Raw genomic sequence first — 24,905 nt, forward strand, 5'->3', positions numbered from 1 at the left:
AACTATCTAAAAGAAGATCATGCAAAGGAGATCAGCTCTGTCTGAAATAAGAATATGTACTTTTAAAATTTTTGTATACAGGTTAATCATTTTGATCGGACTGGAAATTCAAAGTCCATTCTTAGGCAGATTCAGTTCAGGACAGTTTTATATGTAAAAATAAATCAATACATGAGAAATCAAAGCCATACTTGCAAATAAATTTAAATCAAATTGGATGCGATAATTATCACATGATTAACAAAACTGAGCAAACAGTAATCAAAACATTCACAAGGAAAATTTTAAATTATTCATAAAACAAATTTAAACACATTCAAAGATATATTTTAAAGCACAAAATAATAGTTAAGAGAAGTAAAATATGCATCTTATATATACTTAAACATAATTGATTCAAATTCCATTAATTTGGAATGAATAATAATTGAACCATGTTAAACTGAAGTTTTTCTCTAAACTATCTCTGAATATAATTAAGTCAATAAGATTCAAAAAAATTAAAGATGGTAGGTGATTGAGATGGGATTTAGATGATGAAGTACAGTAGTTTAAAATCACTGGGATGTGTAGGATACAACCAGGTGTGAGAATGTTCATCACGTGTGAAAGGTGTCATTCCTCTTCTCAAAGGTGTCATTCCTCTCTAGAGATTAGACTGGAAACAAGTGTGGCAAAAAGTAGAAGGCACTTAGATAGTCAGAAGGGAGGTTCTGTTTCACAATTTGTCTTCCCTCTAAAGCCTGGAGATTAGGCAGAAAATGGAAGTGGAAGTTAAAAGAAATTTGCTCCTCCTGGCACAAGAAGTTCTCCACATTGAGGCTGAAAGATCAGACTGACAGCAAGAGGAAGCAGAAGCTACTTTGTGCTGGCTCAAGTGGAAATTATTCCACTGGCCTCTAGCAGGCTTCCCTCGGGGATACATGAAGCAGGAGACAGAAGGGTCTTGGTCAGAGAAAGGTCTTTGCTCATCTTCTCTCCTGAGGCTAGAAGATATAAACGCAGCAGAAGTGGAAGTCTCCCAGCAAAGAGAGGAGTTTATAATTGATCCTAGAAACAATAGGGAGCCATTGGAGCTTTTAAGTAAAGGTAGTAACTGATATGATTAGATCTGTTATTAATATCACTCTGGTAGAGGAAAATTGAGAGATTTAACTAGGGACACTAATTAGCAGGTTAATGAAATGTCCAGTCCAGAAGTGATGAAAACATGAAACAGTATTTGTGGCATGAGTGGAGAAAATGAGACGGATTTAAGAAATGCTGTGGAAGCAGACCTGACAAGATGTGGCAAATGACTAGATATGGGAAGATAAGAGAAAGTGAAAAGTCAATGTAATAATAATAAATCATATAATCATCTGTTTTACGTAAAAGGAAATTGATATCCAGTAGTTTGACCAGTAACAGACATAGTTGATGGTGTTAAGGCCAGATAACCTGAATTCTTTTTTCTTTTCTTTTGAATGCAGGAAATATTTATTTTACATTCTTGCAAGAATGGGTGCCTAGGTGAATAGACATACATATCTTTGAAACTCCAAAGTCAGTGTTTTATTTCCTATCTTAAAGCATAAACTTTTCCCCTGATTCCCCATTAATTGGATGTTTCAGAAGTTACAAGACATGAATCTCCACCCTTCATTATAGTCAGTCTCTGCCCTAAAGGAGCTTACATTCTAGAAGGGGGGAGGTAATAGAGGAGGGCTAAGGATAAAGAACAAAAGGTTCCTTGCAAATCTCAAGCTCAGGTAACCTGAATTCTAAGCTAATGTTCTTTTCACTATGCCTTCATTCAAAAAAATATATACTTATGTCTATTCAGTTGCTCTGGGTGATGATCACTCCTGTTACATTTAAAGCACAATTCAATTATGAGTTATTTTCAAACATGCCTTTATAGGAATGAACTGATTGCTAAAGCAAATCATATCCATAGTTTAAAATAGTCTCCATTATGACTTTCAGTTGTTGATCCTGAAACTACTTCCTATTTGGACTAAGCAAGGACTGAATGAATTTATTAAACTTTTAATAAAAATATACCAAAATATTTTTATATTATTTTTAAATTTCTGCTGAATAAAAATGCTATCCAATCAATAAAGGACAGCTGTGTACTATTGCTTTGGATTAGATTTTTAAAAAATTTAATCATTATCAGCAAAGAAGTACTACAGGTAAAGGATTTGATTATAATTAATAGCTTACAGTTATTTTAAGCATACAAAACTTCTAATACAATGAATAGGTCGCAATAACAATATATAGTAAAATGCTGGTAACAAAAAAATGCAATTACATCATGAGCTACTATAAACAATCACTATAGGAAAAATATTAATTTAATAAATGGAAGAAAATATGGCAAAGAAATCTGATAACAAAAATAATTTCTGGAAATTTAATATGATATCTAAACATAGGAAGTTTCTATTTCATCATCTGGGGAACTCCTATGATCAATATATATGCAATCTTCTAGAACTCAGCAGATATATTTCTACAGAGGTATCTACAGCACAAAAAAGTTAGTTGATTTGCCTAGGGTTGAATATACAGTAAGCAACAAGCTATTCAAACTGACTGAGAGCTCTATCTACTAGGCTAAATAGTCTTAACATATTATCAGGCCAAAATGTATTCCACTGATCTTGTCAAAAACAATTCTTTGAAACCTTATCATGATTCTAAGTTCATTTTGAAATGCTACCATCATTGGAAGATAAATCTTGCAAAGTGAAGAAATCTGAGTTCTAATTTCTGACTATAGGGTTTGGGAGATATGTCAAGAGGGTTCCAATGACTCAAACCAAAGGGGAAGACAATTCTCTTAGGAATATAGTCTCAGTAGCTTCATGTCCCTTAAACAAGAAAAAGCACTATGAAAACAATAATAATAATAATAATAGTAAAGGTATTTGAGAGAATTCTTATTTTTAAAATACCTAAGTTGTTTGCGTAGTCGGTCCATTTCTACATTCTGTGCAGTTATTGTGTTCAGAAACTGTTGGTTAGTCTGTAAGAAAAAAATACAAATTTAATAATTGTATATTTAAGACTGATTTTTATGGACTTTATGGACTTATTTTAAGATAACACAATGATTCAAAGATTGTTAAAACAACAATGCATAATGATGATTAAACTGACTTTGGGAATAGTATAGTCATCTAAGTGAGGCAATTTACTTCTAGAAAACTCAAGTAATAGAATTAACTTCCCTTTGTATCACTGATCTTATTATTACACTACTGAGATCCTCATTTCATTTTTTAGATGACAACAAATACTTAATAGCTGCCCCAATCACTAAAGTTATACACAATGTTGTGGATTACCAGACTAATCTAACAAAACACAATTTTCACTTTGCTACTGGTTAGTTACTCTAAGTTTAAACTCCTTTCCCTCATTTTCAACTGGCAAATCAAATGATTTAGTAAATAGTAAATGAAAACCTATTTTATTTAAGGCATTATGTTGATCATTGAGAGCCTAAATGACACAATATTCATTTATTCATACAATATACTAACAAGAGATACATAGTACTATATAGGCCTACTATATAGATATCTGTGCTAGTTTCTGGGAGATTTACAAAGTTTAGATAAGGCACAGAGCTTGATCTCAAATAATTTTTAATAATATTGACATGTTACACTTTAATAATCCAACCTATCTGATTTTATCCATATGGATATTCTTTCTTTCGATGCTGGTCATTCCAAATCTGACCTTCTGCACTGATAGTTCTCCCAGTTCCACCTGCTGCTGGTGCTTTCTCTCTGAGATTATATTCCATTAATATTCTCTTTCTCTTTCTCTCTCTCTTCCCCTCTCTTCCCCCTCTTCCTCTTTTTCCTTTTCTATATTTAATGTCTGCATAACAAATAGTATAATGTATAGATAGAATAATGAAATGATACAGATAGTTATTTACATCTTGCCTCCTCCATTACAGTGCATTGTTTTTGTTATTTTTCCATCTCCAGCACTTAGCACACTGCCTGCCATAAAGTAATCACCTAAGAAGTGCTCACTGATTGACAATCCATCAACACTTTTTCATCTGATGTGATTCTTGTCCATATTCTCCGATCTCCCATAAATTCTTCAGAAAGGACCAGATGTACTAACCTTCTTCTTGGTTTTTTGATAGATCATAGGTGAAGTCAGATAAAAGGCTTCAAGGTTAAGTGCTTCAGAGTGTTATAATGAGTCTGAGATAAAATAGTTACTAACAAGAAGAATCAAAGAAGATTTCATGAGGGAAAAAGAATCTAAGTTAAGCTTCAAAGGATGGATAGGAGCAAGGCATATAATAAGTGACCCAGCATGGTACAAAGAAAAGAGCATTGACCTTGGAGTCAGAAATCCTGGATTCAAATCCCATCTCTGACAGTTTACTACCTGTATTGGACAAATTATCCTTACCTTTCTAGGCCTTAGCATCTTCATCTAGAAATCAAAGGGTGAGACTAGATGGCCTCTTTGGTCCTTTCAGTTCTAGGCTTATGATCTTACCTAGAATTTTAGGAAATTACATCCATAGTATAAAGTATGATCAAAGGCAAAGAGATAGGAGGTAGAGCATATACTTGGAGGGAAAATAGTCCAGCTATCTAGAATGCTGAGTGAGAAAAAAGATCAATATGAGATAAAGTTGGAAAGGAAGAACAATGTAAAATTGCTTAAGTCTTTTAAAGTCAGATCAAAGAGACTGAACTTTCAATGACAACAGATAGCCCCTGAAGAATTCTGAACACAAGTGACATGACCAAATCTATACATAAGAAAAAAATACTATTGCAGCAAAATGAAAGATTGGTGAAATAACTGATTGGAAGGTGGAATATTTGTTAGAAGGTTATTGTTGTAACCTAGTCAAGAGGTATAAAGGGATTACATTAGGGTAGTGGCAATAGAGAAGAGAAGTGAAACTGAAAAGTTTTATGAAAACATAAGAGACAGGAATAAGTAAGTAGAGGGGAAAGAGAGGAAAAAATTAAAGATAATGGAGTTTACTAACATGGGATACCAAGTAAATGGTAAAGCCATAGAAAAACATAATAAAGTCAGAAGGAAGAGAAGATAACACAATATTAAGTTCAGTTTAGGAATTTGAGGTGCCATTGAAACATCTTAGGTGACAATGTCATGTAAGAAGTTGGAGATACAAGTCTAAAAACTTTAGACTTACAAGAATAAAACTTATAAGCTAGATTGGTCTGACAGTAATATGTAGTATGCATTGAGAGGTCATGTTGGAGATATAAATAAATTGAGATAGTAGACAGCCTGCAAAAAAAAATTCTGGAAAGTCCTCTATGAACAAAGTGAAATATACTTTATACAAGGTAATAGTAATATTCTGAGAGCATCTTGCTCATCATTTCCCAGACAGCAATAAGATTACATCACAAACACACACTACAGTTTATTCAGCCATTTCCCAATTGACGTGCAGTCCCTCAATTTTTAATTTTTTTGTGTGTGTGTTGCTGAGAAGAGAGCTACCTTGAATATTTTTTGCACATATAGGTCATTTTCTTTTTTTCTTTTCTTTTTCTTTTTTTCTGAATCTCTTTTGGTGATGTTGTTAGATCAAAGGATATGCATGATTTTGCAGCTCTTTGGACACAGACCATATCTTTTGATTATTTATCAATTGGGGGAATGGCCTTTATTTTTATTTTGTTTTTATTAATTTGACTCAGTTCCTTCTATGTTTGAGAAATGAGGCTTTATCAGAGAAACTTGCTTTGAAATTTTTTTTACAATTATTATTGCTAGACAATTTCTCTTTCAGACAACCAACATGTGCTAAACAATTATTCTAAGGCAGTCACTATGCCAAAAGGTAGGAGGTAGGGATATAAGCACAAAAATGAAATAATTTCTGCCCTCAAGGAATTGATATTCTATAGGGGCAACAAAATGTACACATACATGTATATAAAATGTGGAGGCACCAGCAATTGAATGGGAATAGTTTTGTGTAGGAAGTGGTATTATTGAGTTTTGAAGGAAACTAAAACTTCCTCGAATATATTACATATACTCTGTGCTAAGGCATAGACAAAGATCAGAGAATGTCCACATCAAGAATAATCTATGAGAAATATTGTAGAAGGGAATTAACACCCTAACTAGAAATTCAACTATTATACTTCTGTTTCCAAATTTCAAGGGTCTATAATTTCATCAGTGTGAATACGTATTCTACTTATGAAGATTATGAATTCATAATATCCTAAATTATTAATATATAAAATCCAACAATAAATATCTAAATATATTCATGTATTTTATATATATCATATTTAGCTAAAATATTTTATTTATTGCACATTATTAATATGAATTGGTAATGGAAATTTCCTAATTTGACTATTGCATACTTAACAATTTATCACACATCTATGAAATGAAACTATTCATTTAATGAATGTATTAATTTAATTATCTAATGAATTTATTTATGTAATCTAATGAATTTAATCATGTATTCATGTTAAACACATATTTAGGGAATTCTGAAAGAATATTTACAAACCAGAAGACACAGATATGTCCCTCCAATCACATTCAGTAAAAATCATGTAATGTCTAAATCTTGACTTATTCAACCAATAAATATTCTTTATCCAAAAAATGTTTGACTTTGTTTCTGAAAAATATGAATATATATTACTACACACATACACACACACACACACACACACACACAAAGATGATTCTCAAATCTACTTATCCAGCCCTAACCTCTCTGTTGACCTTCCATTACCTTTTAGAAATCTCAAACTGAAAGTCAACTAGATAAAATATCTTAAATTCAACATGTCCAGGGCTGAACTCATTTTTCCTTCTAAACCTGTCTGATTTCCAAATGTCCCTGTTTTTTGTTAAAAGTACCACTCTATTTCTCCTTGCCCACGATTACAATCTGGAATATTATCATATATTCCTCATTATCTCTCACCTCTCTATATCCAAACTATTGCCAAAGTTTCAAGACTTCACCTTTGCAACATCTCTCAAATACATTCCGTTTTTCTTCTTAACCAATTTCACCATGGTGCAAATCCTCATCTTGTTATGCTTGGATCATTCCAAAGAATTGCTGGTTGGTCTGCCTGCCCTAAGTTTCTCCCCACTTCAGTTCATTTTCTATCCAGTCAAAAAAGTGATTTTCTTATACTGCAGGCAGGTGAAACCATATCACCTCCATATGTAGTAACTATAGCAGCAAATGTAAAATTCTCTTTGGAGATAAAAGCTCTTCAGAATCTAGCTACCATCCCCCAAAATATGCAGTCTTCTTACATCTTGTACCTCCTACCTGTATTCTTTGATCCAGTGACAGTGAGTCCCTTCTTATTTCTCAAATAAGATCATCCACCTTCCAACTCTAAGCATTTTCACTGACTGTTCCTTTATGCATGAAATGTTCTTTTTTAATTACAACCTCCTTTGTTGCCTGGCTTCCTTCAAATTTCAACTAAAATCCCACCTTCTATAGGAAGCCTTTCCCAATTCCTCTTGATTCTAGTACTTTTGCTCTGTTAAATTTTTCTTATTTATCCTTTATATAAGTTGTTTTTACATAATTATTTTCATGTTTTTCGCCCTTTATAATGAAAGCTCTTTAAGGACAAGGACCATTTGCCTTTCTTTGTATCTCCAGGATATAGCATAGTGCCTGGAAGATAATGGGTGCTCAATAAATGCTTACCAACTGAAAGACTAGATAGAGAGAGGTTCAGACATAGGATTTCATGGCATGAGGGATTCCTAGTGCAGAAATTCACTCTTCCCACTGGAGACTGGCAATTTATCATAATTTATTGTATAGTAAAGAAATAGGACTAGATTTAGGACTAGAAGACCAGGATTCAAATCCCAGCTTTGCAAGCTAAAAAGAGTTTTGAAATGAAGGATTTTATTGGATATTTAATATTGATTTCAAGTTGTAAAAATACTATAATCCTAAGACTAGGAGGATGAAGAATGCACTCAATTTCTAGTTCAGTCTATCCATATATTTTAGTTTTTTTAAATGTAGACCTATGATATTAAATGAGTAAACATTTTCCATAGATGCAGATATGCAACTTACCTGTAGATTATAGTTTTAAAGAAATACCTGTACTAGAAAGTACTCATGATTATACAATCAATCAATTACATATTTGTTATACAATAAAAATAAATCAACAAGAACTTATTAAACATTATAAGCCAGGAATTGGTGCTGGACACTGGAACAGAGCAACTAAAATAAAATAGTTCTTGCTTTCAAAAATGTCCATCAAGGGACATTACAAGGACACTGGTAATTCAATATAAGATGTATATATATATACACGTATATATATATATGTATATATACACACATATGTATATATATGTGTATACACACACACAATATATATATATATATATGTATATATATAGTAATGGGCAGGGGAAGGGAGGAAACGAAGAACTGAGACAATCCAGAAAATCATCTTAAAGAAAATGGCACTTGACTCCAGCCCCATAAAAATGAAGGGTTCTTAAAGGTAATCACTCAGGGAGAGCAACAAAGGCACCATGAGGAGACAGGATGCTGGATCTATGGAATGACAATGAAGCCAGTTAGGAGGGAATATAAAGTGGGTACGAGGTTTGAGACAGCTTGTGAAAGGCTTTAAATTCCAAACATAAGCATTTATACTTAATCCTAAAGATCACAAGAGGCCACTGAAGCTTCTTGTGCAGGTCAGTGATATGGTCAGACCAGTACTTGAGGAACATCAATTTGGTGGCTTTGTGCTGGGAGACCAATTAAGGGGTCACTAAAATAGTTCAGACAAAATGTAATGAGGGCCTGAACTAAGGTGGCTATGGTTTGAGTGGAAGGAAGAGTAGGAAGAGTATGGATAAAACACAGCTAGACTGTGTTGGAAGCAAGGCTTGCTGCTAAGTAATGATTCTAAAACTGGTTCTCTCCATATTATCTCTTGATCTTTCTGGGTTTTTTTTTTCATTTTCGCAGAGTGATACTAAGCCATAAATAAGGATACCTGTGAGCCACATATTGACTCAGAAAACTACGTATTTGCATTATTTATGTCTATTATATTTTTATTTTGTTATAAACATTTCCCAATTACATTTTAATCTGGTTTGATCTATATTTAGGAGTGTTGCCAGCTGCAATGTGCTTCTTACCTCTGCCATAGGAAAGTCCTTAAACTTATCATTTAGAAATAAGGTGCTGACCTGTATTGGTGGAGGGAATCTTCAGTTGGGATTTTCTATACTAATGAAATCACAAGTCTGTTCCCAACAAAACAGATGAACCAATACATTAAGGATACAATACAGTTCAGATCTTTTTAACATATGAAACTAGAAATGAGTAACTGTGATACCATTAACTTAAATTATCACTCCCATGTTGAGAATTGCTCCATTAGACATTTTTTTCTTAGTTATACATATTATTGTTTTCCTCTGGCTTATTTTAATACTGTTTTATTCTCTTCTAAGAAAATCAATAAAAAATGTAAAGTGATTTTTAGTAAATTATACTACAATGGTCCTATAAGATAGATAGCAAATATAAGACACATTCACAAGAAGAATATTAAAGTAAAAAGGACATTTGTCTACATGTGCTTATAGGAAAATCTATAGAAGGCAGAGCCAAAGTATTGGCATATGTCTGGAAAGATGTATAGCATTACATTTAACCAGGCAAATTGACTGTTTAGTAAATGAAGAAATGATAACCAGTCAGTTCTTCTAATACTTATATGAAATTCCGAAGGAATTACTGAGTTTTTTTATAACTATAAATATAATACAAAAAAGAACTGGCTTACTTACTTCTGATGTCACAATTATATTTTGGAACATTGATTTGTTCACTGAATATCAGCAAAAAGAACAAGTAATTTTGAGCTGAGCAAGAAGAAAGAAAGGAAAAGAGAGAACTACTTTGGATGTCACAATTCTACTACTCAACAATGACATTAAAAATAAAATTCTAATAAACAACTTCAAAGAAGGTAAAGAGGGGAGAGAAAGAAGGATCAAAAAGGATTGAAGGAGGTAAAAGGAAAGGAAAGGGAATAAAAAAAGGAAGGTAGAATTGTAAGTCAGCAAAGAAGTACAGTACTAAAAATAATTATTTCAGGAGAAGACTTCAGCAATTTAAGTTGTATCAAACAGAGTGATTTCACAGGGCTGTCGTGTAGCAAAAATTAAATAATATATGTAAAACATTCTGTAAAACTTGAAATAGTATGTAAATTCTACTCTTTTTATATTGTAGATCAACAAATATCTGAAAAACTTCAAAAAATGTAAGCACTTTGAAGGCAGAGATTTTTCGCATTTGGTCTAAATATCCCTAGTATCTACCATAGTACCTGTCATATTGCAAAAATGTTTCCTGAAGGAATGAATATCATAGAAAAAGAATTGGACTGTTCTGAAGTATTTTCTCAGGGAGGCTTAATGAGTAATAAAAGAGTATTTTCATGTGAATAAATATTTAATTTGATTATTCAAGAACTGGCTTCAGAAATATATAAATTTCTGGCACTCATTTTTTGAGTCATCCTACTGAAAATGAAAAACAACAAAAATGTGATTCATTTTCACACTGTTAACAAATTTCTTTTCCAGATTGGTTTCCTTGACTAAGTATTAACAAAAGATATTTTTTCTCCAAGGAAGTCACTGACAGAATGGCTCTACATACACCAAAACAGAACTTGAACACACTTTGTGGTACCAAACCTGAAAACAAAGTAGATGGATATTGACTAGGAAATGCCTAAAAAGTTATGGCACGTGAATGTAATAGAATATTAATCTATCATAAGAAATAATAAACATTTTGAGTACAGAGAAACATGCAAAGACTTATTTAGGAGCTAATGTGAAGTAACAATCCAGGAAAATACCCTACATGATATATAGTATTACAACAAAGATTACTAAAATGGAAAGAACCATCACAAAAACAACTGATATTAAATATTATTAGATAAAGTACAAGTTTGGCTCCAAAGAAGTGATATGAAAAGATAACTCTTTTGATGAAAGAGAGGGAAGGAAAGGTCATATTGTGGGTGTGGGATACTACACAAGCTTTTTCAATATGCTAATTGGTTCTTCTGATTTTTTTCCCCACTTTTCCCTCTCTTTGGGGGGGGGTTTCCTCTCAATGGGTCTTATTTTGTTTATTATAAGAGATGACTCTGAGAAAAAAGAAAGGGACAGATGTAATATGAAATGCAGGAAATCTAAAACAAAAGATAGTAATAAAAATACATTTTGACAATTTTTTTCCTGTGGAAATTATTTGGCATCCTTCTACATTCAATTGAGATTTTCACTTACCATTTCTATGTTCTCATTAGCTGCATGAAGTTTTTGTGTCAGTTGCTTAAAGTTAGTCATCTGATTCTAAAATAGAAATGTAAATCACAGTAAATGTCTGATTACTGACCAAGACAAGTTTGAAATTCAAATGAAAGCAAAAGAAACGAAAAACAAGCAAACACCATATTAAAGGCTCAGAGTTTCTCCCCTTCAATTTTCACGTTAAATACTATTAAGATACTATAGCAGATGGATAGAAGCTTAAAAGAAAGACTAAAGGAGCAATGTAAATAAAAACTCACGTATTCATTTAAATTTTATGAACCATATATAGCAACCTAGACTTTGTAGAAATTTATTTTCAGATAGCTGTGTGCATATATTTAGTCTGAAAACTGGGGAAAATGTATTTTCAATAATAATAAAAATTCAATTATGAATAATAATTATTTTATGAATGACTTTGAGTGAATGTTATTTCTGACTATTATATGCACCAAATTAACTATAAATGAGACATGAAGAAAATATATTATTTGCATCAAGAAAAAGAACTAATAAATAAATGTATAAGATAATTTTACATAAATCATATTTATTTATGGCTAATGGTAGCCATCTCTAGGATGAGATAGAGAAATAGAGAAAGAAAAATAAATTTACATAGTAATTTTGTTGTAAATTTTAAAGGATCAGCAATTGTACATAGTAGATTTACAGTTTCATGTACAATATTTTTTTTATTATACTATGTTATGGAAATACTTATTTTGTTTCATAAATATACATTAGTGTAATAAAAAAGGAAAAAAATTGCAGCAAATTTCTCTGATAAAGGCCTCATCTCTTAAATATATAGAAAAGTTGTAGAGAGCAGGAACTCTGGAGAAGTATACTTGAAACAAGGTATTAACTCAGTGGAATTGATGAAATAATAGTTCTCTAGTTCACATATATGCTTAGTACTTAGCATAGTGATGTAATGGTTCTCTTAATTCATACGTAATCAGTATGCTGTAACGATATAATTACAATAAGGTATATAAGGGCTGAGAAGGACTGGAAGATGGACATTCTATTTCTGACCAGCCTCATGGTGGCTCTCATACCTCCTGCACTAAGATCATGCCTGGGCCAGAATAAAGAATCTAGACTTTATTCTTGACCACTCTCATGGTGGCTATCCTGCTGAGACCAAGGCCCATCTGAAGGACCTCCAGAAAGCTAGCCCCAACATTATAAAAACTGAGTTGAATTTCTGAGAGTAGAAGCCATTTCCCAATTAATAAATAATCAAAGGTTATGAATACATAGTATTCAGATGAAAAAAACCAAAACTATTTGTAGTCATATAAATAGTATTTATTTGTATTATCTGTTCACTTCACTTTGCAGAACCAAGATAACATTGTAAACAGTAACATCAATTCTGTACAACAATCAACTGTCAGTTACTTGGCTATTCTCAGCAATATAGTAACCTAAACCAAGTCTAAAAGACCTGATGATGGAAAATCCACAGAAAGAACTAATAGAATATGAAGACAGAAGCATACTGTGGGGTATTTTAAATTTCCTTTTATTTTTTGTCTAGGTTTTCTTTTACAACATGACTGATGTGGAATTGTTTTACATGATTGCACACAAAGAATTTGCCACTCAAATGCATAAAACATGAAAGTTAAAAACTTTTTTTCTCCATGTAATTGGAAAAAAACCAAAATAATAAAAGAAAATAAGATAAACATACAAAAATGTATCCTGCCCAAGAATCTCTTATAGAAGCTATTAAAATCATTATGGCTATTATATCTAACCAGTTAAAGAAATTTTAAAACTTTACACCTAGATGAAAAAAAAATGCTTTTCAGAGGAGTTAATGCTTGAATGCTTCACAAGTTAATTATTTTTCTTTTTCATTTGGTTCTATCTTAGTATTTGTTAATGAGGGTGAAAACATCAGAAATATTTCTTTTAGATTTGTAAATGACAGTGCTGAAAGAAAGAGATGCTTTGATGCTGGATGACAGTTCAGAATTTTAAAAATCTTGAGAAGCTATAATAGCTTATGAAACTAAGATTAAATGTAATAATGAGAATGATTAATGATGATCAATAGCATTTACATATAATTTAAAGTTTACAAGACATTTTACAAATAACTCATATATCCTCATAACAATCTGGGAGATAGATGCTGTTCTCATCCCCATCTTACACAAAAGGAAATTGAGGTAGGCAAGATGAAATGATTTATGCAGAGTCACAACAGAGCAAGATGTCTGAGGCAGGATATGAACTAAGGTTTCCCTCCCCACCTAACTACAGGTCCACCACCTATTTAGTATAAATATACCTAATATTTAAAATTCCATCTAGAAAGATAGCAGGAGAAAAGTATTTTCACCATAAGGAATAAAAGAAACAGGAAGTATGAATCTGTTAATTACAAAAAGGGAAGAACTAATTATCTGGAGATTCCTTTCTCTAGGATTATATAGTAATGAAGGGTAACATTAGTAAAAATGCTTCATTTCCAAACATTAGGTTTCTAGAAGAAGACGTGGTGATAAATGAGATTTTAGGTAAATGTCTGGTAGGTCTGAACTCATATGCAGTACCAGTTTTATAGCAACATTTTAACTTAGGAAGTAAGAGGAAGAAATAAAGAAGGAGGAAATAAAGAACAAACAGAAGATATTCCATACATAAGAATATTTACAAACACATGCACTGAAAAATTTTGTGGGTAGGTTGAAACCTGAGTTATTCTTTGAAGCAATTTATAAAGTATAAAGGAAAAAATGTAAGGAAGGTTCACCAGTGCAAAGAACAGGAGCAGAAAATGGAATATCATGTACAGGAAGAGCAAGTACGAAAGGTTGACTAAAACAGTGTTCCTGAGGAAGAAATTTAAATAAGAATAATAAGGTAGTGGGAGCCAGATAGTAGAGTGCTTTAAATACCAGACATTTGATAAATTGTATTTTATTTTAAGTGCAATAGGGAACTGCTAAAGATGGAGCTGTGTTTTAGTAATATCAATGTGGAGCACTGTAAGGAAGATCGATTTGAGAAGAAAGAAACTAGATGTAAGAAAATTAATCAGAAGATTACAACAGGGTAAGTAAGACATGGTGAAGACCAGAAACTAGGGGCCGTGTGAATAAAAAGAAAGGAACAGATGTGAGAGACACTATAAAAGTAGAATTGAGAAAACAAGGCAATCTAATGTACATAAGTAAAAAAGGGAAGAAGATGAGAAAAGGATGGCGTTAATATTATTACCTTGGGTGCTTAGAAGCATGGAGATAACTTTAACATGAATAGAAGAGTTTGGGCATTAAAACTGAATATGCAATCACACTCTAAGAGCATAAGAAAGAATAAAAAATGATAATTACCTTTTGTTGTTCTCTTTCAACTACATAAATTTGGGTATCAGCCATATGATCTTGATAGACTTTCTGTAGTCTCTCGAACTCCTGTGAAACTGTCTGCCAGAGTTCCGTAACCTGATTTTTTTCCTATAAAAAAGTTTTTATTATTTTAATTGTATTAACTGATCATAGGATAGTATAGATGAAGCCTTCTGCATGACAGCATTTTCTTTAAAATAAGAATAAATTGAACTTCCAAGTCTCAGTCATAAAAGGTTTCATTGAATAATAACACTGATTTACTAGACAACTGAATTGTAAAATATATTGAACTAAGATTTTCACAGCTGGAATTATTAGTTTTCAATGCAACCAGGCATAGATTTAGGCCAGAAACAATCCTCAAATATGTAAAAACCTCAGACTACCTTAGTTAAAAAGGACTTTAAGAGGAGTTTCAGCTTAGTCTTTTCAAATCTCAATTTATAAGTTGACACTTTGACACCCAAATTTTAGCTGCAAGAGAATGTTGAAATAACACTCTGTGTTTTGTTATACCACAGGACATTATAAAAATGAGATGAACATTTCACATGGGATGTCACAGGGATGTTGAAGACAGAGGTTTACTCAATAATCTAGTGGGGCTCCCTTAAATAACTCTCCAAGGAAATTCAAATATTAACACTGACTTTAAAATGAGCAAAAAAGGAGAAAAGTAAATTTCTATTATGTAAGACCAAAAATTAAAAATGGCGAATTATGGAAAAGATAATTCTGTAAAAAAATAAGTGAAAACAGCAACTTCATTTGCAATTATAACACAGAATATGTATAATGTTGGAAAAAATAGGAGGATGAAGGAGAAGCAGAGACAAAAGATAAAAGAAAGGAAAGAGGGAAGGAAAGAAGGAAAGAAAGAAAGAAGGAAGGAAAGGACAGAGGAAAGGAGGGAAGAAGGGAAAGAAGGAAGAAAAAAATGGGAGAGACGGAGGGAATAAGGAAAGGAAGGAGGAGAGCCATAGTTTCTGGCAAATTTTTAGTCAAATACAATTCTTTAATTTGTAGGGACAAAGAATAAATAATAGTTTTAAAGTTAAAAAAAAAAGTCCAACTTGGCAGAAATTATAATATAGTACATATTTTAAAATAATTTTCTTAGGAAGATTTCCAAATACCCCATATTATCTGTAAATTCATATTCTATTAGCCCAGTAACAAGATTCAGGGACAGCATGTATAGTGTAAAAAAGTGTATTAAATAAGTGTAGCCTTTTAACCACTGAATGTAATGGGAGAAAAGTCACATAATAGTCAGTGTTTGCTATTAAGTTATCTATCCTTTCTTTATATATTCATATAATCTGAGAAATAGAATGAAAATTTTAGTCAAAGTCAGTTTATTTACACAGAAAGATATCCATTTGTTTATAAATTAAAGGGGAAATCGTAAATTGAACTGCAATTTATTTAAAACTTAAATTTTGCCAACTTAAGTAATAGTAATGGCATACCTCAGTGTAGTCTATGGAAAGAATACTTGGAGAGGAGTATGGAACAGAGTAATTCATGCATATAATTACAGAGGAAAACAACTCACAGGGATTGGTAAAAAAAAAAAAAAAACGATTCTTAAAGGCACATATAGTTGCAAATGAACACACACAGAGGATCTTCATCAGAAATGTGGTCTTTCTACACATGAAATAATATTCAAAAGTTAGTATTAAGTAAATGTAGATGATGGAAACCAAGTTTTGAAATAGTTGAACATAATAGGAAGAGAGAAACACACACACATACACACACACACACACACACACACACACACACACACAGAATGAGATTCTTTATATTTTTTGATTTAGGTCTAAAATAAAATCTTAAGCTATCCATCAGCCTACTTTTATATTCTACAAGAACTGAAGACCCAAAGCTTAGATCCTCTTTTATTACAACATTTCTCTACTATACTTTTCCAATCTGTTTTCTTCATCAACATTTTAAAAATTATTAATGAAGAATGAAATGTCATAGATGCAGAAATGACTCTTGAAAATACATTCCTACAGAGCAAGGACCTTTTTTTTTCTTTTTTGTTAATGTGGACTATTCACTTCAAAACAAATTTCAAAACCCAAATTATAAGAATGTAGGTTTTTAATCTTATCATAATAATACTACACAACTCATTATGCCATAGCTAGTGGTCTAGAAACTTTGAATATTCTAAGGTTTTATAATGGAATTCAGACAATTTGAATCATAAAAATCCAAAGTGTTTGTATTTTTCCTTCTGTATAAGCCTACCAAAAAGAAATGCTACTTAATACATTGCCTTAAGAATAAAATTATATAATTTCTTAAATTTAAAATTAAATTTAAGATTTAAAAAGTTAAAATTTTTATATTTTAAATATTCATCTTTCTAAGTGTATTTCTAAGTGTAGGATTTATTGTTTTAAAAAAATAAAATTAAAATACTGACTACAATATATATATATGTATATATATATATATGTAATTCAAAGATATGGAAATAAAAGTATGAACATGTTAAAGTTTTAAATTTTATCACTATACATTTTGAAATTTCAATTTCCCAAGAATAACTGTAAAGACTGTTTTGAAGACTGTTTTGCTGTTGTTTTCATTCACAAAATAACATTATTATTTTTATAATCTTGATATAACTTAAGAAATGGAATATTTACTGTTACTTACTTTATTAGCTAGTTGTAACTGCTCTTGTAGGTTCTTGACCATTTCTTCATCTGCATAAAGATCAGTGGCCATAAAAGAACCAGTAGGAAGGGCCTCTATTTGCTTTTCAACAGCTTCTTTTAGTTCACTGTGCAACCTTAAAACAATAATATAGTAATAATCTACCTTATGTTTAATAATAACAAGATATTTAAAATCCATAAAATGCTTAAATCATTTTAATTGAATATTTTAAAATTATCATATATATACAAATGAAACCAGTAATTAAATAAAACATAATTATTCATGCAAAATCAATTTTAATGTATACATTCAAACTGGAAACTGAAAATTAGAGTTTAATCTTCATTAAAAACTATGATATAATGAATGAAAAGACAAGTCCTTAATTTAAATTTAAATAAATTTTAAAAGAGTTATTTGTAAAATTCTCTAAACTTTTATTTCAATTTCAATAATTATTTTTATATTTTTCATATTTTTTATATTTAGGTGAAAATTTCCATTTCAAAATTTTAAGTAGGTAAAATAGATTATTAATTGAAATAATGAACAGCATGAATATCTTAAGTATACTGTCTTATGTGGTTATGAAAATTTGATTATCAATTAAGTATTATTTTGTATTTCTAATTGAGTGTGGCACAAGAGTTTGTAATTTCAGTCAGATTAGTGACTGCTTTTCAAAATTTATTTTCTGATTTTCTTTTACTTTTGTTAGAAGCATGAGCACATATAAAAACACAGATAAAACTCAAAGAATAACAACTTTTCAATATTTAATACGCAAGAAAAATGCATTTTCATTTTCATAAATGATCAATTCTTATGCTAACAGAAAGAAAACCCAAAGAAAAGATAATATAATAATAAATTATATTTTACTTTGGAACATGTATATTTATTTTTGTACTTACATTTGAATTCACTTCAAACTAAGTAATGAAGCTTATGAAGACCTGACTCAGATGGAAGGAGTCTAGTATACCATTGATAGATCCCTTTCCATCTCCCTTCCTCTGTCTGATAAAGGTCTGCCCTCTCTCAAACATTAAGCACCTCCTGAACAAGGAAATGGCTAAATGTGCAGGATGATAGCTGCTGTCTTTACATTATAATAAAACAGGAAACTGGATGTCAAAAGTAAATTAAAACCCTATAAATTGGCAGTCTGGGAAATGATTGTCAACATACACTGGTTGTCATGCAGTATTTGAGATAAAGTCTACAGATGAGAATGTTTCGTGTTTATTATATGCTTATAAAGACTGACCACAGGCCTCTTGGACTATAAATAATTTAGAGTGGCTATCACCTTATCTCTTTTAAATCTACTGTCAAAAAATCAATATTTCATACAGAAATCTTTTGATTTCCTGACTGGTAATATAAGAGACAAATAGGTTTAAAATTCAATTATATTATTACTGTTATATATTACTGATATAAATTATCATATTCAAGCCATGAAAGAAGATTCAGTTATATAGGGGTATTGTACCAATAATAAATGGTAAGTTTTTAAAGTTCTAGGGTTTAGTTTTTAATTTTTCCATTTCTTCTCTTGCTATTATGTTTCTATTTCTTGCTGTAGGTACCACTCCATTTCCCAATTTTTAATTAATCATAGGAAAAACTGATATGATTTTTAAATTACATTATCAAGTCTGTCAAGATACTAAAATTAAATTTCCATATGAGGGACTAAGGAATTTCTTTAATAAGATTTTAGTGTGTAGATTCTGGGAAGTTAGGTGTTCATAAAATTTTTTTCTTATTTTTTTGGCCTCAGATATGTTTTCAAAAAGGGGAAAATGGCTGATATGAGTTTCAAAAAACTGAGATGTTGCTATGACATTTTTTATTCCATATTATACATATATTAATAAAGATGTACTACTACTTCAATGAATCACTATGTTAATTATTATATATTTTTGTGGGTTTTTTTCATCATCTTGAAATTGAATCTTAAAATACCTTTATTTAATCTTTGAAAGATTTTCCACCCCTGGCTGAAGTTTAAAATGTATGTTTTACAAGCAACAAAAACTACCACAGAAATGAGATACCCATTGTGTGGCAGAAGTCATCCTAACTCTAAGGCTAGATTTCCAATCACTATATCACATTTCACCATTATAAATATTTTTATTATTACTATCAATTTATTAGTAAATTGATTCTGAGAAGTTAATAAGTGACTAAGTACCAAAGACAAGGTTTCTTCCCTAAAGTAGGAAGGAAAAGTTTTTTCTTCCTTTTTTCTCTTTCCAATGTACAAGTTATCCCTGCCTTAATAACTAATAAAAAAAAAAAAAGCCAGCATTGCTTTCTTGTTACTACCTAAAGGAAAAAGACCTATCGCCACTAAAGCCCAGTTCCTTCTTTCTTCAGTACTGTTAAGTCTCCCTTTTTCTGCTACCCTCTCTGGTCCCACTAAATTGTATCATTATGATATTGCCATAGAAATTGTTCAGATACTCCATCTATTCTTTACCTCTCAAATACTTTTTTACTTAGAAAGGGATTCAAAAGGAATAATGACTTATTACTATTTCCTCTAAAACTATCAGTCTATTATGTTTCTAAGGTTCAATTTAGGAATTTAAAACATCATTTACAACACTCATTGTTTATATAGTAAGACAAATTCTAAACATCAAACAATTAACTTTAACACTATTCTTGCACACAGCTTATTCATAAGCTGGTAATAAAATTAGGGTACCTATTGTATTATTATTATTATTATTATTTAGATTGGGTCTTTCAATGTCCTTTAGCCTAAAAACACACTGGCTACTCATTGAACTAGCCCTATTGCCGATCAGTCCTGAATTCTTAACTTCTTCATTTCCAACTTAGGCCAAATTCCTGTTCTTTAGGCAGCATGGTAGCCTTGCTCCTGAGAACTCCCTATATAATTGACTTAATGGGGATATCTGATCATTTTTAGCTCTACTGTAATTTCAAATTTCAAAACTCAAGCAATACACCATTTTCAGGTTCATTAATATAAAGAACTGTATCTATTTCTTCCATTAACACTGACAATGCAAAACACAAAGTGTTGTTAATTCTTGAACTTGAAAAGAACATACATTTGACTGGATTAAATGCTCAGGTGTTTTATTCCTTAATTGTCTGGACTACTCTTATAAGTCTGAACAATATCCAGTTAGGCTGTCTGTGAATAAAATACTATATTTCACAACATGGAGTAATGATGTTCATAAAGTACAAAAGACTTATGATGTGAGAATTAACTTACCTTTCATTTTCTTTAGTGATGTTTTCAAGTTGTAGTCTCATCTCATAAACTTGTATCTGAGAAAAATATGACCATGATAATTAACATTCTATGATTATAGTACCATTAAATTATCATCATATAAGAACAGATGCTATAATGACAACTGATATAAGAGGAATAATTTATTATTTCTAATTATCATTGTCAAAGGGGAACGTTTTATACAATGCATGTAGTAAAGTTGAATGTGTATTTGCATTCAGCTACTAACATATCCTAGGTCCCAAAAAAGACTTATAAATTGATATTATAACTCATTGTCTAACATTTAATTATCTAAGCCCCTTTTTAATTTCTAAAAAATAAGCTTTGCAACTGAAGTTTGAATCATTTACACTTTTCAAATATTAAACAATATATACTTAATTAAGAAAGTATCTCCTTACAGCATAGAGAATTTGAGAACTTTTCAGTTATCTAAAAGCCAGTTGATAACTTCAAGGGACTTAAATGGTACTGATTCATCTAGCTATGGTATGGTAGTTCATCTAGCAAATTATAATCATCCTCCATGATGATTAGATCCCTTTTAACCCTCAAAACACTAACAATATGTCTCTCTTTCACTGCTTAAAGCAAGAAAAAACTAAGTGGGATACCTTACTTGCTGCTCATATAAACCTAATCACACTTATCACTCTCCTCACAAGAAACTGAATCATCTTTTAAGTGATTCTAACATTTTGTCCTTTTTTATTTACACTGGAGAATACTCTTAGGGAATATACTGTTCTATTATTCCTTTCCCTCCTCTCTGCCATTAGAATGCAAACATTTTATCCTTCAAAGTCAATACTGACTGCTCACTTGTATTTAACTTTTTAATGCTTATTTTTATTCTAGCATTAGTAATTGTAAGTTTTTATTAAGCTCTATTTTTAAAATTAGGAATTCTTAGAGATCCTCTATTTCTTAAAAAATCTATTTCCCCTGACCACCAATAGGGGAATGGCTGAACAAGTTGTGGCATATGAATATAATGGAGTAGTATGGAGTACTAATGGAGCATAGAATCATGAGCTGCTGGATTTCAGAAAAATCTGGGAAGACTTACATGAATCAATGCGGAAAGAAGTGAGCAGAACCAGGAGAATCTCAGAAATCATGCATTTAGTATGTTGACTAAGAACTTTTGAAGAGATGTAAAGGACCATTTCACATTAGTGGTTCCTTTAGAAGCATATTCTTTTTCATTTGAAAGACAATTGCCTCTAATTTAATGGACTTATTAGGTTAGTATATATTTTCTGTGATTCTCCTCTTTTAGTCATTTTAGTTATTTAAGATAATGAACACTTTGAGTTGAAATAATAAATACATTTTCCCTGAGGTTTTTATATTGTTCTCTTTAACAACTTTCCTTTTTATTTTTGTAGGGTTAGTAACATATTTAAGAGTTTCTGTTTAATCTGTGGTGGCAGAGTTTTTAAGATCATACGATCATGGAATTAAAACTGAAAGAAAAGCCATTTTAGAATAAAGAAAACTGAGATTAACAATTTGTAAATAATGTTATTAAAACTTTACAGCTCTTATTAATGCATTCATATGGGAATTGCTCTTTGGTATAATCCTGAAATTTAACTTCTTATTTTAATAAGACATGAAATGGAAATAAATTGAAAATATTTTGGTGAAAATAGTCACCAATCAAAAAATTAGAACAGTTAACTAGCAACAATCTTTGGACTATACATGTAGAGCTAGGACCTGACCACATCGTCAAATTAGTACTAGAAATACAAATTTGAAAACAAATACATATTTTCAACTTCTTTCAGTAGTCATTTTTAAAAATTTTTGCATCATTTCTAGGAATTCTAACTGATATAGTGAGTAAAATGCTTTTTCTTGAGGCTGTGCTTGTATTTTGAAGTTATTTTCTTCTTCCAGCTTTATGTCTTAGACACTCTGTATTCTTGGTGGCAAGTTCATGATTCCAACATGTTATACAGTTTCTGGGAATTTAATTATATGTAAGTTAAATATTTTCTATTAAGACTGTTCAAAAACAAGGTATTCTTTTTGTTGTCTTCTTTAATACTAAGAAATATATATTTAAGAAATTTGAACAAATATAAATTCATACCTGATAATACTCTAGATGCCCATTCACCTCTTCTAGATATTTATCATACTCATCAATAAGAGGAGCTAAAAAACTAAAAATAAAATAATTAATATAAATTATTCTAGTCAGTGAGCCAGTAAGCATTTATTTATTTGTTTGTTTGCTTTTGGTGGTTAAAATGGAATTTTGTTTTTAATTTATTAAATAACATGAGCATTTCCATTTCACAGTAAAATTTTTAAAAATAACATGAAACTACAAATTCATTATGTAGAATTTGCTATTTCTTTTAAACATGTGAAAAATTAATATGTCTCTCTTATAAGTTAATAATTCATTACTGTATTAGGACCAATGTTTTTCCTCCTTTTTCTAATTCTTTATCCAGAAATCAACCAGTTTGGGAAATTTCTCTTAGAGATTTACCCAAGATCTAATCAGACATTAAAAGACATTCTAAATTTAGGCTATCGGAATCCTCTCATTGTGTTTGTTCAAATATTTCCTGGGAAAATGTTGATTCTTCCTATTATCCAGATAGCTGATATGAAAACTCTCTTTGACCAAGACTTCATGATCTAAGTCACATAGCTCAAGTAATTGATTAACCAAACAAAAGTGATCAGGCATCTCTCTGGAACACTTCCTCTTCAGAGGGTATATAATCTATGAACCCACTACCGTTAGTGTTTTTTTGGTTGAGAGAGATGGCCAAATGATCATCCTTTTATTAATAACCTGTTGGGTTTATTGATAATGATCAAATTACCTTGAAACTGTGTCTCTTGAATTTTTTAAATGTTACTACATAAAAAAGTTATCATGTAAATTTTTTTCTTTGTTCCCCTCTTCCCTCCCCACCTATCTCCTACCCCCATAGCTCCAATTAGACACAAATATATGTCTACATACTTATGTATGTATGTCTACATTCTTGATTTCTTGCTGTATCTCATCCCCTATATACAATCTGTTGCCAAAGCCTACTGATTTTATTTTTGCAACATCTCTTCAATATTTCTCTCTTTCTTCTCTGATACAGCCATTATCTTAGTATAGGCTTTTATCACCTCATACCTGGACTATTTCAACAGCCAACTGATTGGTTCTGCCTGCCTCACACCTCTCCCTCTCAATTCCACCAAAGTGATTTTCCAAATATGCAGATCCAACTATGTTATCTAGTATTGAATAAAGTCTGGGATGATGGTACCCTTGACAGTAATAGGATAAATTAGAAGAGAGGAAGTTTTAAGGGAAAAGCTAATGAGTTCAATTTTAGATATGCTGAATTTGAGATACCTACTAAACATCCACTGTAAGTATCGGAAAGTCAGGTGGAAATGCTTTATTAGAATTCAGCTGAGACTTAGGAGAGGATGGAATGGTAGATTTGAGAATCATCAGCACTGAAATAACAATTGTTTGACCTAACAAACTTTTGAACATAAATAAAAAAGTAATTATTGTACTAAGATCTGATTTTCTCTTAGCAATCCTAAATTTTTAGTATTCTCTTACATTATAAAACAATCCCTTTAAAAATAACTATATAAATATGAAAACAATTGCTTTAGTCAAATTAACTCTGATTTCATATACATGAGATTGACAAAGACAGCAAATTTGTTGAAGGGGATGTGGTAGGACAGGAACAAATAGTGAAGTGGGTGTAACTTATGAATTGATTCAACTATTCTAGAAAATAATTCACTATATCTGAAAAAGTTGTTATTCTGTCTGACTTAGATTTCTGACCTCATTTGGGGTTTCTTGGCAAAGATACTGGAGTGGTTTGCTGTTTTCTTCTCCAAATTATTTTACAAATGAGGAAACAGGCAAATAGGATTAAATTAAATGACTTTTACATATTCTTTGACCAAGTCATTAAACCAAAACGATCAAACAAAGAAGAAAAGAATATAACTATACAAAAATATTTGAACTAGTACGTTTTATTGTAATAGTACAGGCATCTATTAATTGGGGAAAGGCTATTTCAAAGACGAATGTAATGAATTAA

The 24,905-nt window shown here is 30.9% G+C and overlaps 1 protein-coding gene and 1 long non-coding RNA gene across 7 annotated transcripts in view; one reads left to right on the forward strand and one right to left on the reverse strand.

Moving 5' to 3' along the window:
• The window catches only part of SCLT1 (sodium channel and clathrin linker 1), a 183,161-nt gene that overhangs the window by 123,059 nt on the left and 35,197 nt on the right, over nt 1-24,905 (reverse strand). For all 6 annotated transcript variants that reach the window (XR_012483292.1, XM_074274165.1, XM_074274166.1 and 3 more), the window contains exons 4-9: nt 22,901-22,973; nt 20,770-20,825; nt 17,493-17,628; nt 14,793-14,915; nt 11,407-11,472; nt 2,949-3,019 (exon numbers count right to left, since the gene is read on the reverse strand). Coding sequence is in view for 5 of the 6 variants with exons in the window: in XM_074274165.1 (XP_074130266.1) it covers nt 2,949-3,019; nt 11,407-11,472; nt 14,793-14,915; nt 17,493-17,628; nt 20,770-20,825; nt 22,901-22,973 (525 nt within the window). In the remaining variant the exon portion in view is untranslated. The remainder of the gene's footprint in view (nt 1-2,948; nt 3,020-11,406; nt 11,473-14,792; nt 14,916-17,492; nt 17,629-20,769; nt 20,826-22,900; nt 22,974-24,905) is intronic.
• The window catches only part of LOC141546391 (uncharacterized), a 44,284-nt gene continuing 29,328 nt past the window's right edge, over nt 9,950-24,905 (forward strand). The window contains exons 1-3 of the long non-coding RNA XR_012483293.1: nt 9,950-10,064; nt 12,784-12,950; nt 14,387-14,511. This is a non-coding gene — a long non-coding RNA (uncharacterized LOC141546391). The remainder of the gene's footprint in view (nt 10,065-12,783; nt 12,951-14,386; nt 14,512-24,905) is intronic.

Source organism: Sminthopsis crassicaudata, chromosome 6 (assembly GCF_048593235.1).
Source record: "Sminthopsis crassicaudata isolate SCR6 chromosome 6, ASM4859323v1, whole genome shotgun sequence".
Classification (NCBI taxonomy): Eukaryota; Metazoa; Chordata; class Mammalia; order Dasyuromorphia; family Dasyuridae; genus Sminthopsis; species Sminthopsis crassicaudata.